The sequence below is a fragment of the Cavia porcellus genome, unplaced genomic scaffold, assembly GCF_034190915.1.
Source record: "Cavia porcellus strain 051 isolate PalLab524CR breed Dunkin Hartley unplaced genomic scaffold, mCavPor4.1 scaffold_12, whole genome shotgun sequence".
Lineage (NCBI taxonomy): Eukaryota > Metazoa > Chordata > Mammalia > Rodentia > Caviidae > Cavia > Cavia porcellus.
The window spans coordinates 28,537,828-28,554,265 of NW_026947495.1; the positions used below are offsets into that span (position 1 = coordinate 28,537,828).

The 16,438-nt window shown below is 35.6% G+C and overlaps 1 protein-coding gene across 2 annotated transcripts in view; it reads left to right on the top strand.

Annotated features, from left to right (window-relative positions):
• The first annotated feature begins 5,606 nt into the window (after positions 1–5,606).
• The window catches only part of Hnmt (histamine N-methyltransferase), a 46,416-nt gene continuing 35,584 nt past the window's right edge, over positions 5,607–16,438 (top strand). The window contains exons 1-3 of one of the 2 annotated variants that reach the window (XM_063258711.1): positions 5,607–5,624; positions 6,152–6,298; positions 12,583–12,635. In XM_063258711.1, the coding sequence (XP_063114781.1) occupies positions 6,162–6,298; positions 12,583–12,635 (190 nt within the window). In that variant the 5' untranslated portion in view covers positions 5,607–5,624; positions 6,152–6,161. 2 annotated transcript variants of the gene reach the window in all.

The window sequence follows — 16,438 nt, forward strand, 5'->3', positions numbered from 1 at the left end:
CATTTGCAGCACAGAATTACAACCCTACTGTAAAATTAGAAATGCTTCTCCAGGAGAAACAGCCTTTATTAAAGTAAGTACAAATTCTTTCAGGAGAATTCCAGGTTTAATATAACTTTTAATTAAGTTTCTCAAGAGCTGGAGCTCACTTATTCTTCCGTCTATATGTAGCAGTAAGGTACAGAACCCTATGGTCACTGAGATCTTGCTTTGAATTCTAATTCTAATTTGAGTTTTTACGTATCAGTTTGGCTTGGTCTTTGAGTTTTTCTGAAATTATTTGCTTGAGTATTATCAATATCATTTTTTGCCCCATTTTTACTATGTAAGTCTGGATGTAGCTACTAAGAAGTCTGAGTTATCTTCTCTCTCTACTGGATTGCAGTTAATATTTTAAATCCAAATTAAGGAAAATGAACTCACTAAAAAAATAAATTACAATATGCATTCATTTTTTATCTTGACAGGAGATAGGTGATTTTAAAAAAAGAACCTTAGAAACATGATTCTAGCAACAATACTATGAAAAGCTTGGGAGCTTTTCAGTGTTTTTTTGACTAGTGAAGGCCACATACTGTGAAACTTGCAACCCACTTTAAAATCTCAGCCAACATTTTACTTGACATCCAAATTTAAAACAGACAATAAAATAGAATACAATTTTTAGGCATGTGTTTTCCCTTCCAACATTGTTTTAGGAATGGAGAATTTCAGAGATAAGATAGTTCAGAGATACAATTCAGTTCAGAATAGCCAAAAATGAAATTTTCGAGCCATGAAATTAATCCCACATGCTGTTCATGTCTTGGGCCCAATCTGTATTTCATGTTGGTAGATATGTCTCAATAAAAATATTAATTTGGACAGAACAAAGAAGCTTTAAATATGCCTTTATGTATATTATGCCTCTTTTTAAACTATAATTTTATTGACCACAAATTCCTCTGGTGGCATGAAATGCATACACTGAAACATAACAGCAGCTATATTTTCAGGAGGTCAGCTTCCAGCTACCTGAACCCACTGATATCTCCTCTTGTAATGGCTGATGACAGAATACACTGAGAAAGAGGCTTGTGCTCAATACATATCGGCTATATTTAAAAACAACTCTTAAGGTCTTATATAGGAAATAATGCCATATTGATAAACAGACTTTATTTTCTGCTGTCTGTGAACATATGGGTAATTACTATGATCTCCTTATGTTTTCCGAATGGTTAATGCAGCTTGATGGTGTAATTTTTGCTTAAAATTGAAAAATAGATTTTAATTTGTTTTAGAAAAGGAGAAATACCAAAGAGAATGAGTACCAGATGCACCAAGGTAGCCTCATACTTTTAATCTAAGCCACCTCTCTGTTTAAAAGGCTTAAACTCAAAATAATTTTAGAATATTAGAATTGAAAGTAAGATTATGATTGCAGTCCTCTCCATACAAAGAAATTGAATCCTAATTCAACTGACTGACTGGTCAGTTCCACAGAGAGAAAAGGGAGTAGCAAGAAGTAGAAGCAGGGCTTGCATAGTCCTCTAATTACTGACTGTACCTGAAAGCATGGCAGTTTTAGGGTGAAAGCCTGAGTTCTGGGGACCCCAAATGGACCGTGGCTGGCTAGTTGTTCCATAATACCAATTAAAGAGACCAGCAGAAGTGAAAGTCCAGAAAAAACTTTAATCAATGTAGCTATGCTGGCAAGTACAAAGGAAAGAATTATGTTATGTGTTCAAGGATTGACAAAAGAAGTTGAGGTTTTAGATAACAGAGGACAAAGGTAAATGCTGAGACTTTGCCTAGTTGAAGGAGGTAGTTTGCATAGCTGACAGGGTAGATAATATGGATCCAACCTGGTCTGGCTGATTTTTAGTTCAGAACTGTGTTTGTGAGATGCCTCCAGTGGACTATTATGGCTTATGGGGGCAATCTGGTTCTCAGGCAATGATTGCTCCTACTTGAGGAAGGTGCTGCCTCAGTTCTGTCATGCGCTTGCTTCTGTTCATGCGTGAGTCAGGGAATAATATCATCATGGAATCTTCTGTCTGTGAGGCTCTGCTGTTCCTGAATGTTTAGGCAATGACTAGAAACATTTAGATGCTGCTTCAGAGGTCTGGAATAAGATCCTGTAGATGCTGGGAATTGAATGTCCCTGGGAATGGTGATAATATCCTGGTTATCCTTATCTTGGTGTCCTACATATTGAAAGAAGATGAGTTAGGTTAAGTACATTTAGGGTTAATAAACCTTACAATGTTATTTTTTATATAGATGCCCCTTCAGTGACTAACATAACTGCATGCAGAGCTCAGCAGAGATGTGATCTATAATTGTAAGGTAATAAAGGAAACAGAGATGTTAAGATTTATACTGTTTTCAGTTACCTATTGGCAATCTGCAAACCCAACCTCTTACCTCCCATTATATAAGGAAAAGTGGGTAGGGAGCCCCTGCTCATAGCCAATTCTAAAAATTACAAAGGAGTCCCAGATAAACATTGGCGGTCCTTTGGGTGGGTCTACTAAAACCCAGGATTACTGCAAAGGTGTTTCCATCTATATACCACACCCATAAAACAAATCTTAATGACTTTTGAGAGTAAATGTTCATAGTTCACAGTAGCCGTGTTTTGTTTACAGTATTTTACTATTGGTATAGGAGAAAGAAACTCCCAACCTACTAGATGTCCAGTAAGAATTTGTGTTCTCTAAAATCAAAGAATGAATTTTAGGGACAATGGAGATTAAGGGCATGATATATTTATTGAAAGAAAAAAAGCTTCTGTGTGAGAGAGACACAGCAAATAAAAAACCCAATTAATTTGTTTAAAATATCTTCCCCTTCAATTCGTGCCAAGAAAATAGAATTCATTGAACTATTGAGTTAAAACGATTTAATAGTTTGGCTTTTATCATATATAGGTATCCCTTTATCAATCTATTATTTGATTGATAGATTTTATGGTATTTAAATGATGGGATATAGAAGGATAAAGAGTCAATGAAAGCAGTATTTGGAAGATTAAATCCCAGATATCTGAAGAGTGCTACATATAATAAAGTGGGTCCTGAATATTTTGCTACTTTTTGTGTCTTATTTACTATTTTGTTTCTTTTTTGGGGGGTATAGCACACCCACAGCAAGATCAAAAAAGGAAACACTTTTGTGTTTTGATTTAGAGATTGCATGCTAGTAATACATGGTACAAAGAATATAGAATAACTCTACTTTTTCTTTGTTCCAGTCTTTTCTAACATGAAAAATAGTTATCATACTGGAAATCCACAAAATGAGAAGTATTATGTTATAATTTTAAAAATGGTCTTCAGAATCAAACATAGATTTAGATCCAGGCTCTTTTCTTAGAAGTCATAAGATCTTGTAAACTCTGGTCTGAGTCTCATTTGATGATATCAATAGTTCTACCCCCAGAGGTCTGAGTGTTACACAAAATGACAATGACGTATGTAGGGCACTTTGATATGATAATAGATTCATAAATAATAGGTGACAGGGAACGAAAGACCAAAATTGGCCAAAAAATTAGAAAACAAATTAAATAATCTTTTAAGTCTAAAAGAATTACTGTACCCCACTTTGTTGCAAAATTTATAGAAGTAATAATGACATCATAACTTTGACCTTTGAGAGGTCTTGGCAAGAGACAGATATCCTAACCTATGCTCCAATTTTCAAAAAAGAGGAGGATTCCTAAGATTTGGTGATTCCAGTTAAGTGGTTGATTCCTAGGACAATTCTAGTTCATGGATTATTAAAAATAATATGTTCTACATAAAATGTGAAAAAGTAGTAACTGCTGAAATCAGTATTTAATCAAATGTAACGAATTTTCTTCTTTTTATATTTATTTTTTGTTTTTCTTCCTTTTTTTTTTTTTTTAAATCTTACTGCTATGTAGTTCATGGCCAAGGACTCAGTATGTACCCCAGGCTGTTCTCTTAAACTCTTGGCAATCCTCCTGCTTTAGCTTCCTAAATTCTGGGATTACAGGCATGCACTATCATGCCTAGCACTTTTTTTTCTGCAAGAGCCTACAAAACTAATCAGAAAAATAACGTAGGCATGAGTATATCTATCTGCATTTTAAGATAGCATGTGACCAAAAACAAGAACTTTAATTGTTAAACATGTTATAAATATCCAGAAGTATCTACTGAAAACTGTGCTATTAAATTATCTGACTATGTAAACATTCCTGCAAAATATCTAATAAAATTTTTAAAAACCATTGGGAAACAATAGCCTAAGTCTAGACAATGGTAATACCTTACATTGAATAGGCAGCCTCTGGCATATTGTGTTCATTTAAAAAGATTTTAAGAAGTGCTTAGGCACTTCACATTGCTTAGGCAACCTGAAATAGAAGTGATATTTGAAGTCAAAAGGATGCAGATTTTGGCTGGACATAAAGACTTCAGTGAAAGCACTGGTCCTGCATGTAAAAGCCTGGAATTATATATTGGCCCTGCTGATTCTTAGCTGGGCATCTTTGAACAAGGTACAACTTCTCAGAAACAGTCTTCTCCTCATGAAGTCCCTGAAAAGGAAAAATCCTGTATTTGACAAAAAAATCACATAATTCCTGGCACAGAGCAAGTACTTGATAACTAGAATTACAGGAGCCATTAGTAAAACCAAGTTATCCACTAATAAAAATGATATAGGGGAATGAGCTTCCAACCTACCAGATGTCTAGTACCAGTGCGTATTCTCTAAAATCAAAGAATAAATTTTAGGATCAATGGAGGTGAACAGCATAATATATTTATTGAGGGAAAGAAAGCTTGTGTCTGAAAGAGAGGCAGAAGGGGTTGCTAAAGACTGTCAAGCGTTAAAATATCAGTCCAAATACTGATTTATTAAGCTCTGCACACCAGCTCTGAATACATGCTAAATTCAAATAAGATTAACTGTTCAGGTAAAACTGACCAAATCAGAGACAAGTGGGGAAATGAGTCCAGTAGCAAGCAGGCATGCTTAAAAGAGCAGTGACTTTCTGTAGGGGGTTGGGATGGTGACTGCGGGCTTTCTCAAAGTGATCCATACCTATTGAGATACCAATCCCTGATGTTTATACTTTGGGTGTGGTTGCATTTGTTTTGCCTTTTGCCTTGAGATCTGGCCCTCAGCAGTGTTGTCTGTCTCCTCCAGTGCTGCAAGGTATCTGGTCTTCTGCATTGGCTCCATCAAGGGCCCAGCCCTATCTGAGTACCTACAATATTTTTAACTCAGCTGCTTGTACCAAAGATGTAGAATACTTGACAGTAGAGAATATCTCAATATGGAATAGTTCAATCACATATTTAATCAGTTTAAAAAACTGAAATTCTACTGTAGGCAACCTGACAGAACATAATTGTGGCACCTGTCTTTTGGCCCTTATACTCAAGATAGAGGAGCCTGAGAGTTCAGGCAAATATATTAAACAACCATAACTCTTCACTATGAGCTTCTAGCTAGTACCACTCAGGCTACTCTTGGACCTAAGAGACTTTCTGGGTTCCAATCAGTCAATAGCATTTAAAGAAATAAAACAAGTGAGTTCAAGGTTCAAAAGTTGAGAGATGTGACTTCATGAAGTGCTCTCCTGTACAAAAGCAGGGAAGCAGGTAAGAGCCTTTTGTCAGACTGCAGCAGCCATAGATTTCTAAAAATGGTTCTGGGATAAATAGATTTCTGCTGCCCTGTTTACCCCACTGTTTTGTCTCTTTAAAAAGCCACTTTTCCACTTGGAACTTAACTTGTGGTAGCTGCCAACAAAACAGGAAGTGATTTGAATGCAATCTCCGTTCATGTCTTTCGGAACTTTAGAATTTTAAAACAAGTTTCACCTTTGGATTGACTTATTTTAGTTTAATATTTCTATTTATTTTGAAAAATAAAAACTGCAAGCGTTAAAATATCAGTCCAAATACTGATTTATTAAGCTCTGCACACCAGCTCTGAATACATGCTAAATTCAAAGCAAGACCTCTTCTGTTTTTTTTTTTTTTTTTTTTCCTTCTTTCCCTTTTCCTTCTCCTTTTCCTCATTCTTTCTTCTTCTTTAAATAGCAGCTGGTGGGGGTGGGGAGAGAAATAGGGAACTAGGGAGAGAAGGAGAGGAAGTTAAGCGTTTCCCTCCCTGTCTTCCTTAGAAAACACAATATGGCATCTTCCATGAGGAGCTTGTTTTCTGATCACGGCAGATATTTTGAAGCTTTTCGGAGGTTTCTCAACAATTCCACGGAATACCAATGCATGCGGGAATTCATGGACAAGCAGCTGCCAGGCATAATAGCAAGGTAACAAAGAGGGACTTTCTTGTCAAAGGGACAGAGCCCCAGATTGCTGCGTGCCTTGATAGATGGATCCAGCCCAGCCTCGCAGGCAGGCAGGGCGTTAGGATAAGGGCAGTCACTCCTTTCCCTCTCCCCACCTCCCCCGACCCAGCAGCCCCTTCCTGCCTGCTTCTTGCAGGGCTGGTTTAGAAGTTTGCTTTAAACACAGAGGCTGCAATTCGTGCTGCTTTTTCCATTTGCCCAGAGATAAGTGTTAACCATTTGAAGGAACAAATACTTGTTCATCTGGGAAAAGATATATCACTTTTTGAATTCTGATCTTTCATACCTATTCCAAGTTTTATATTTAAAAAAAGCCCCAAGTGGAACGTGATATTTTTCTCATTAGAATCAAACATAAATAATTGCCAGTACTATTTGTCCCTGAAGATTGAGTGGGTACGTTTCTTGGTTCTCATAATATTTGTTTAAATTCATCTGTCTTTACCCGTTATTACCATTATCATTCTAAAAAAAGGGGGGGGGGCTTTACTTTCAACTTAGTATTAGCAATGTGATCCTTTAAAAAAGAGCATTTTTCCATTATCAGTGAAAGTCACTACTTTTTATCCTTCTCACAGACTCCTTTTATTGGTGATTAATGTGTTCAATTTGTGCCAGAGCTGATAAGCATTACAAGAGTAACAGATTCCACATGCTAAAGATAATCAAATCGCCTATCTGGGGATGAATTGCTGTAACTCCCTCTGCTTCAGGAAATAATGATGGAAAACTGAGAAGAAATGACTGACTTCGGATGCAATTTGCAAAAGCAAAGGAACCTGATGTTTTATCTTTTGCTGAATTTTTCTCTTTTAGGCCTGAAATTATTTTACCACTGCAGTGCCTCTGCTGGACCAAAGCAGACATTGTTGAGTGTATATGGAATTCTGTTTCACCTATTTTCTGTTTTATGTGGTTAACTTCTCGGACATTCATTTTAGAGTATACACATTAAAAAGTTAATAAGTAAAAAGATAGTGATACAAAAATCAAAGCAGGTATCTAATACAGATAACTTCTGATCCAGGAACTAATTTAGTTTACTATTTTGGGGAGTCATTTGAAAATGAAAAACAGTAAGTTAATTTCTGCCTTCCTTGTGTAGCATATCCTGATCCTGGAGTGTTTTCAGCCCCACAGCTGGGTCTGAGAGGTACCATACATAGATACAATGAAACCATAATGAATGCTAGTCCATTCCCTGTCCAAGTGTACCCAGACTAGCTGGAGTGAATGTCCCATGTAAATTTTGTGAAAGACTGATGAATTTTCAATCATAATTAAATTTGCACTTGTAATGGTAATGCATAATTAGGAGTATTGTAATCAAAATATCTTTTATTACAAAAATAATTTTTTCCTAAAGGAAGTATTTGAAATTAGATTTAGTTGAAGGGTCTTTTAATCTTGCCGGAAGTTCTTTAGAAGTTATAAAGTGGTTCCAATTCCCTTGGTGGGACAGCAGGGTTTGCTGAGTGGGGGGCTTGCTACAGCTGGACTTGGCTATTGATTGGGTGAGGACTTAGCCTGCTTACTTTAACATTTTCATCAAAGCAGAGCATGCTCATGTCTTTAAGAAATCAAGTGGTTCCAGAAAGATTGTAACAGCAACAAATAATAGTGGTTCCTTGTCCTACCACTCCAACTGATTCATACTTTGCAGAAGCAATCATTTCACCCTTCAAAATCATTTGCTTCTTATGCAGTTTTCTTTCATATGACTAAAAGTCATGCTTTTCTTCTAGTTCTTGATTTTATTATATTAAAATATCTAAATAAGCATACACATTTCCCCTATCATGTCAGTGTATTTATGTTAAATGTTGTGATATAATATGATTGGTATGTCATTTTGCCTATGAATATATTATTCTTATTTGAGCAATATACTATAATTACATTTACTTTCATGTACAATTTTTTTTTCTTGAGAGCTGACTATAATTTTATTGATTTGAGTTTCTTTTCTTAGTTTTCTATGTGTCTATCACTCCATTTATGCCCAAGCAGATGTATTACTGTGCTCTTAGTATATCTAGACATATCAAGTAATCTGTTTGACTTTCCCTGTGAAAATATCTTCTCAGAGGCCCTCTATTCCTTTTTGCACTCTAGGAAAGTTTTCTTTGGATCATCTATGTAACTGTTGATGAAGGAATTTATTTCTTAGAAATTATCTCCTGTATTTGAGTCTCTAATGGTGGAACACAGCTGTGTTAATGAATAGCAAATTTTGGGGGACTTCGTATGTTGAAAATCCCTTTGTTTCTATTTATCTTTATTACATAGTTGACTATGTATAAAACACTATCCTGAAAATGATTTTATATAACTAATGTAAAGATATTTTTCTGTTATCTGTCAGCTACTCATATTGTTATTAAGACATCCAAAGCCATTCAGTTTCCTCAGTTTTGTGTTACAGCGTTTTTGTAATTTGTTTTTATTTGGTTTGCTTATCCTGCCTTAAAAATTTTAGTATCTTTTCCTTATCTCTCATTTTCTGAGATTATAAATTACTGAATCATGGGGTGGGTCTTTTTCGTCATCTTTGTGAGTATTCTATGAGTCATTTCAAGTAGTATTGAATCATTCCTCTTATCTATTTTATTCATTTAAAGTACCTACTCATCATTCATCAAAACTCTTATAGTACTTCCCTAGTTTTTCTATAATCTGATTTTCTACAAATTTATGTTTTAGTTCATCTATTAAAATTTTTAACTTCCAAGAATGTTTCTTTTTATAGTACCCTTCTTATTATCCATTTCATCATATGTATGTATTACTTTCTCTTACCTATTATTAATTTTTCCTGTACTGCCTTTATTTATTCTTCTAGTTTCCTTTTTGGTTCCCTTTTTGTTTTAGTTGTCATTCTCAGGGGTGAAGAGATCTCCAACCAATTGATGAGCCATGATTGTCTCCCTAATACAAAATAAACAAGTCACTAAAAATGGTTAGGATCCTATTTTCATATGGAAGGGGGAATTTGTTGAGTGAGTGGCTTGTTTTATTAAATGAAGGTTGCCTCAGCTATTCCCTGGAGATCTTCAGGCATCAACACATCTCACTGGGACTATTTCCCCAGAAAAGGATTTTCACTTTGCCTATATGGAGGTAGATATGTAGGACCGGAAGGTAGTTATAGCTCCTTTAAACTATGTTATTGTTATACATAAAGCATTTAGACTCTTGCCTGAAAAATAATGTGTTTTTCTTAGTTACTAAATACCTAACACCCAAAATTAGAGAAGGAAAGGTTTTTTTTAGCTCAAAATTTGAAGAGGTTTTAGTCCATAATAGGCTGGCTCCAAGTCAGGGTTGCACATGGAAAAGAGATAACAATTCATGGCAGTGGAAGATAGCAATAGGAGGGAGACACCAAACAAGCCTCTTTCTGCCTCCTATATTGTACCTAGTCTATTGGGATTAGGCTGTTGCCAGTCCATTCAGTGGACTGATCCAGAAATCAGCCATCCTTAATCCCAGCACTTTTAATTCCAACATTTCACTAGGAATCAGTCACATACAGTAGATTCAGCAACCTCTGGGTAGGTACTATAAGGCTTTGAGGGAGTGTCTAGACATAAAACAAAACATATCACCTCTGGCCTGCCAAAGACTCATGCACAAACATTTATGCATAGGCATTTAGTTCATCTCCAAGAGTTCCCAATGTCCTAGCAGTTTCAACATTACTGAAAAGTCCAAATCAAAAGCCTTCTCTAAGATTTCAGGCAAACTTTTAGCTGTGAGACCTTGTCCAAATGAAAAGAAAAATATATTCTTCATTCAGTTCCACAAGACAAACATTTCCATTCCAAAATTTACACATGGGGATACAAAGATATGGGACCAAAGCCAAGTCCAAAATCCAGCAGGACAAACATTAAGTCCTGCAGTTCCATGTCCTATATCCAAACTAATCTGTGGCAAGATGTGAACTTCAAAGGGCCTGGGTGTCTCTGCCCCTAGAGCACTGCTGGTAGTATAGCTTATATGGCCTTCTCTTTGGGCATATTTTGCTCCCTCCTTGATGTTTTCTTTAGATAATTCATGTTTTTGCCTTCTCCAAAATTCTGGCATCTCTATTGAACCTTTGGCTTCACACTCATAACTGCCTTCTCAGGAGCACACTGCCTGGCCTCCCAGAACTTCTTCTGAAATCTATGTGGAAGCCTCCCTAACTACACACAAGTCTTCCATTCTGTGTGCATTTAAGTACAGTGCCTTGTGGAAGATACCAAGGTCTGCTGCTAGCTGGAGAAGGAGCCAGGCTTCCTAATCTCTTGGCTGTAGAGGTGAAGTACTGGGATCACTGAGCACACTGAATTCAGTTCTGAGGAACAAAGTCTCTCTGCTGCAACCATTCTGTACTATGACCTACAGCTGCTTTCTTTTCAAAACAGTCTTTCAGTTTTGCAATTTTGAGACCACACATGTTGGAGTGCTGCTGTTTCTTGTGGTGCCCTCAGGTCATCTTTTCTATTTTCCTATAGTTTCTCAGTGAACAAGATCTCCTCTGCTCTATCTTTGCAGGCCATAACTTTCTTTCTGTCCAAACTCACAACATTTTAAATCATCTGCTGAACTCTTTGCTCTTGATTCTCAACATAAATCTGGGTAAAAGCACCCAGCAATTGCCATGCCATTGACTCAACATTTGACTTCCTTGAAATTTCCTCTGCCAGATTAATTTGTCTATCACCCTTAATTGTAATCTCAGATAAAATTTCTGGATACAAGCAAAATGCAGACAAACTTTCTGCCAAGCTATAACATATAACCTCTGAATCCAAGAGCCAGTGCAGTCTTTCTTCCCAGCAGAAACCTTCTGATCCTGATTTTACCAGCAAGATTTCTATCAGCCTTTTAGTCTTCTGAGCTCTGATCAGAATCTTCCATAGAGAACTGCCTAAGTATTCTAGCTCTCATTTTTCATCTAGTATCTCTGAATCTTTCCAAACTCTTTCCATAAGCCATTCTGAAAAAGCTCCTGAATCGCATGGTCAGGTATAGTCACAGCAACAACCCTACTTCTAGTACCAAATTCTGTCATAGTGACTTTTCTCTTTGCTGGGACAAAATACCTAACACCCAAAGTTAGAGAAGAAAAGGTTTATTTAGCTCAAAGTCTGTAGAGGTTTCAGTCCATAATAGACTGACTCCGAGGCAAGGTGGCACATGGCAGAGGGGAAACAGACCATGGCAGCGGAAGATAGCAAAAGCAACAGGAGGGAGACACCAAACAAGCCTCTTTCTGTCCCTTATATTGCATCCAGTCTACTAGAATTAGGCTGTTGCCAGTCCAGTCAGTGGACTGATCTATAAATCATCCATCCTTAATGCCAGCACCCTTAATCCCAGCACTGCACTAGGGATCAATCACAAACTCTAGATTCAGCAACCTCTGGAAAAAAACCAAACCAAAGCAAAACAAAAACCACTATGACCACATAAGGTTTTGAGTGGGAGGCATCCAGACACAACCTATAACAGTGTTCAATAATTTTTGTTATCATTACTAGATATATGAAATGTGACTATGACCAATTCAGAGAGTAGCCAAAGAACTAATTTAAGTAGGTAACTTGGCAATACCTAGAATCATATAATTATAATTGCTGTAATATAAATGTTGAATGTTTGCAATGTTCAAGTATGTTTGCAAGATATTGAGATGAATTAAGTCATTGAGTTCGCATGATTCCTGCATGACTTGGGTATAATTAGTCTTAGTTACCTTTCTCTCATTGCCTAGACAAAATACCCAACACCCAAAGTTAAAGGACAAAAACTTTATTTAGCTCATAGTTGATAGAGGTTTCAGTTCGTAATCTACTGGCTCAAAGGTAGAATGGTATGGTAGACAGGCATTGTACAGAACAGTTCATGGTGGGCATAAAGTAGCAAAGCAAGCAAGGCACTTTAACAGTATCTTTCTGCTCCCTTAATCTTATCCAAGCTACTTACAGCAGATAGTGCCCACATCCTCAATCCTAGTGCCTTTGGTTTATGGTATTATGAGACCCAAAGCCCATTCAAGGTTATTAATTAAAAGACTCTATGTTTTTAAAGGTACTCTCAAGACAGCAATGTTAACCACTGAAATTATTGGGACCTTTCATGTTGACCTAGCTTCTGTTTGTTGTGTATTTAGTCTCTCTGTTCAAGTAGACTTGATAGTAAGATGTTTTTAAAGCACATACATTTTTCTTAAATGACATACTTTTATTTTTCAGGATTGGAGGTTCAAAATCAGAAATTAAGGTTCTGAGTATAGGCGGAGGTGCAGGTATGAATATTTTTTTAAATTTTGTAATTCACTGTAAGTATCATGCTATTTCAAGGCTATTGTTCATTCTTTAAAAAAGCTTTCCTTTGTGATTTAGAAAAGATCAGCTTATTTAAACTACCAATACCAGATGTACATGACAGTTTAAACCTGTATTCTAGCACTTTATAAGATGAGGAGAGTCCAGGAATTCAAGACCACACTGGACAACATAATAAGATCCAAATTCAAAAAAAAAGGAAGAAAAGGAAGGTAGGAGGGGAAAAAGGGAAGAAAAAAGGAAAGAAGGAAGGAAGGAAGGAAGGAAGAAAGGACTACTTTCATTTCAACTAAGATTAATACCCTCACACAGATTTATAGGGTTTAGGACATAACCCTTCACTGTTATCTGTAATATAGAGAAAAATAGGATAAATTTGAGGTTTGCTTTATCCAAAATGACATAGAAGGGAAAAATTCCATAAGAAGTTTCTTAAACTTGTGCCACTTACAGAATAGGTTGTGGACTGGTTACTTGTTTGCAAACTGTTATTGATCATCAAAAGATTATAAACACCCAACAGAATGTAAGTTAATGCCTCCTTCACTGACAGGGTCCTATTATGGGAAGAAAACATTTAATAGTTATTTTACATTATTTTGAACCCAGTTGTTGAATTGTGCTGGCCTAAACTATTCCTTTTCTGTGAGTTCCAAAACTGCTTTGTAAGCATTCAAAACATTCCCTAATCCCTTTTTATAAACATTTCATATTCTTCCTACTTGTATGATTATTGGTTTTATCCTAGATGGAAGTATAAACTTTGAAAGACCAGACCAAAGGTGGTGTTTTTTCCATCTTCCTCTAACTATCTCTATATGACCTTAGCTGTAACATAAGCTGAAGTCTTGCATTCAATAAAATGAGAACAATACATTTTATTCATCAAATTCTAGAAATAATAGTTTAGGTAACATTGCTAAAGTGTTTAACACATTGTTAGTGCTCTTGTTTGTTAAAGGCTGTGTCTCTCTGCAAAAATAAAACATAATGTTTTATTTCAAGACTTTGTCTCATGTCAATACTGAATAGTAATTTTAAGTTACCAGTCACCTGGAATTTGAGTTAAAATGTCAATATATAAAACATGTTAACATATTGCTTATATATTTATATCTTTATTTATATATCATTTCATTTTGTCTGAGAGCTAGCCTATTAATTGGTCTCTCTTAGTAACAGTGGCCACAATACTGCTACTCTAAGTATAAATGTTCCAGTGCTTCATGAATGAGTTGTAATTTGATCCATATTAATACAAAGAAATCTAAAATCTCTCTACTGAAATGGAATATCTAGTTTTGAAGACATTTTAAAATACACTGTGACACTGTATAATAAGAACGAAGCCCTAAAATCATTTTCCTTTATTATCATCAAATACTCAAATAGTAGACACTAACAAGGACAAATAATAAATGATATTGTCATGAATAATACTAGAGAAAGTTAAGCACTCTACTATTGCTTACTGATACTAAAATCTCAAAAGGATTTTTAACAGTGATGCATTTCCTAAAGAGTGCCCTGCTGGTTCATTTAACCAATTCAGTCATTTCCAGTGCTCTTCAACTATGTTTAAGCAACCAGCAGACAGTGAGACTGTGATTTGATGATATCACTTGTGCTTAGACAAGAAGAGATACCGTACAAGGAAAAGTAATTAAAAACAATCTTTATCATGGCCCAGTTAATTGACCTTTTAATATAAAGTTAATTGAATTTCTAATGCAAATTTATTCAGTTGCTTATGAACTACCTTGAGAAAAGAACATTTGGACCACATAGTGATTCCTTAAATCAAGGTAAACCTAGGAGCTTAGATAGAGAACTTATCAAGATAAGAGGGGTAATACTTGGAATTTTTCTGACCATGCCTGAACATCATACTAATAACTAGCTGTGCCTTAGGGAAATTAGGATTTCCCTCTGAGGTCATTCTTCATAAAAAAAAGTGATCAGAAACATAAGTAAGAACCCAAGAGAAACTCAGAGTATGGATACTTAGCTTGAACTACCCAAGCCAACTTCATGTAATCAAAAGTAATACATTTCAGATCCCAGGTCTCAGTGTTCTTTGCCATAAAAGAGCAGTGTTTTGAGGGGAAGGGATGCGCCACTTCGGTTACCTTGACCAAGTTAAAGATGGCTGTAGCATAGCCTGTCATTGTCTAAAGCATCATATCTGTGGAGCTTCTTATTGTTGCTTTGGAGAAATGCTCTCTCCACATGTCATACAACATACAGTGAAGAGTTTTATATTATCCTGTGGCTTGTCACTCCAAATCAATCACTGAACTCTAATTCCTTACAAATTAGGTTCTTGCCCTTGTCATGTGCTTTTTGCTCAGCTCCCATAGTACATCTCAAGACATCCACTTCAGTCTTGGCTTACCAGCTTATCTCTGAGTCCACTATCCATAGGTGTTTGCTTCTTGGTTATTTAAACAACTGCAGAGGATTTTCTGCATGCCTTGATGCAAGCATTCTCTCTGTAGTCACAGTGGTGCTACTACTTTTTCCAGCACAATTAAAAAAACACATACCCAAAACAAACAAAATAAAGTCTTCCTAAATGAAATGCTGTTTTTATATGACTTTGGATCGTGGTCTTTGGGTGCCTATTTGATTTGAGACTTGAGCAAAGAGAGTCCATATGCTTCCTATCTATTAGCCTTTCCTTTTAGAGGCTAATACTTGTGTGGAGAGAATTTCTATAGGTTATGAAAAAGCATAAAGTTTTGTAATATAAGGTTGTTTGACATTTCAGTTCAGAAGCTATGCAGTTATTAGGTATTAAAGCAGTTCAAAAGGAAAACTGTTGATAGCAAACTCTTGTAGTGTTCTATATCAAAAAAATACAACTAGTAAATAACACTGCTATCCATAGATTATATATTCTGGTGTGTTAAGAAAATATGTAAAAGAAATAAAATGAACTGAAGGGGAAGGGAGAAGAAAGAAAAAAAGTTGAGAGAGAGGAGTGAGAATATGAGACTGAATTGGTAGGAAAACAAATGATGAATAGAAATATAGGTCACATGGCTTTTACAAAGCCCAAAGCAGTTTTTGTGCTTTTCTGAAACACAGTGAGCTCCTAATATTGTTTTTCAGGGTCTCTACTTATTTATATAACATTAATTTCAATGATTATTTTTAGGCTTTGGGAATGATTAAATTGTATTCTAAATCTCATAGAATTTGCTCTTTGGGTTCATTCTTCAACACTGATGTGTCCTAAAATTAAACTAGTTGAGTTTCATTTTTATCCAACTTGTAATGAATAATGTTTTTATGTTAGCTGTTATACGGGGACTAAAAAGAAACCATATTCTTTTTGGTAAGGGAGAATGCTGTTAATTTACAGTATGTATATTTATGCCTAGAAAAATATTTCAGAAGGCAGTAAAGGGCAATGAGTTCTTGGGATTGGGCTCTGCTGAAATGAAAATCATTTTTATCGTTGTCACTATTTAGTTCTAAATAATTTTAAAGGGTTAAAAAGGGCTAAAATTCAAATAATTTCATTTCCTATCTTTCTGTTTCTTTTTTCATTAGCCTATTATATACCAACTTAATTCCCATACAATATGTATTATCACTGTATATATCTACTTGAAAGTTCATGCATGATTATTGTAATTTTTTTTTTTTTATTTAAGAGGAAAAAGAGAAAAACACAAAACAAACCAAAGCGGTGTAAGGGTACACGTAATACAGAACTACAAAGCAAAACAAAACAAAACAAAAAAAAAAAAAAACC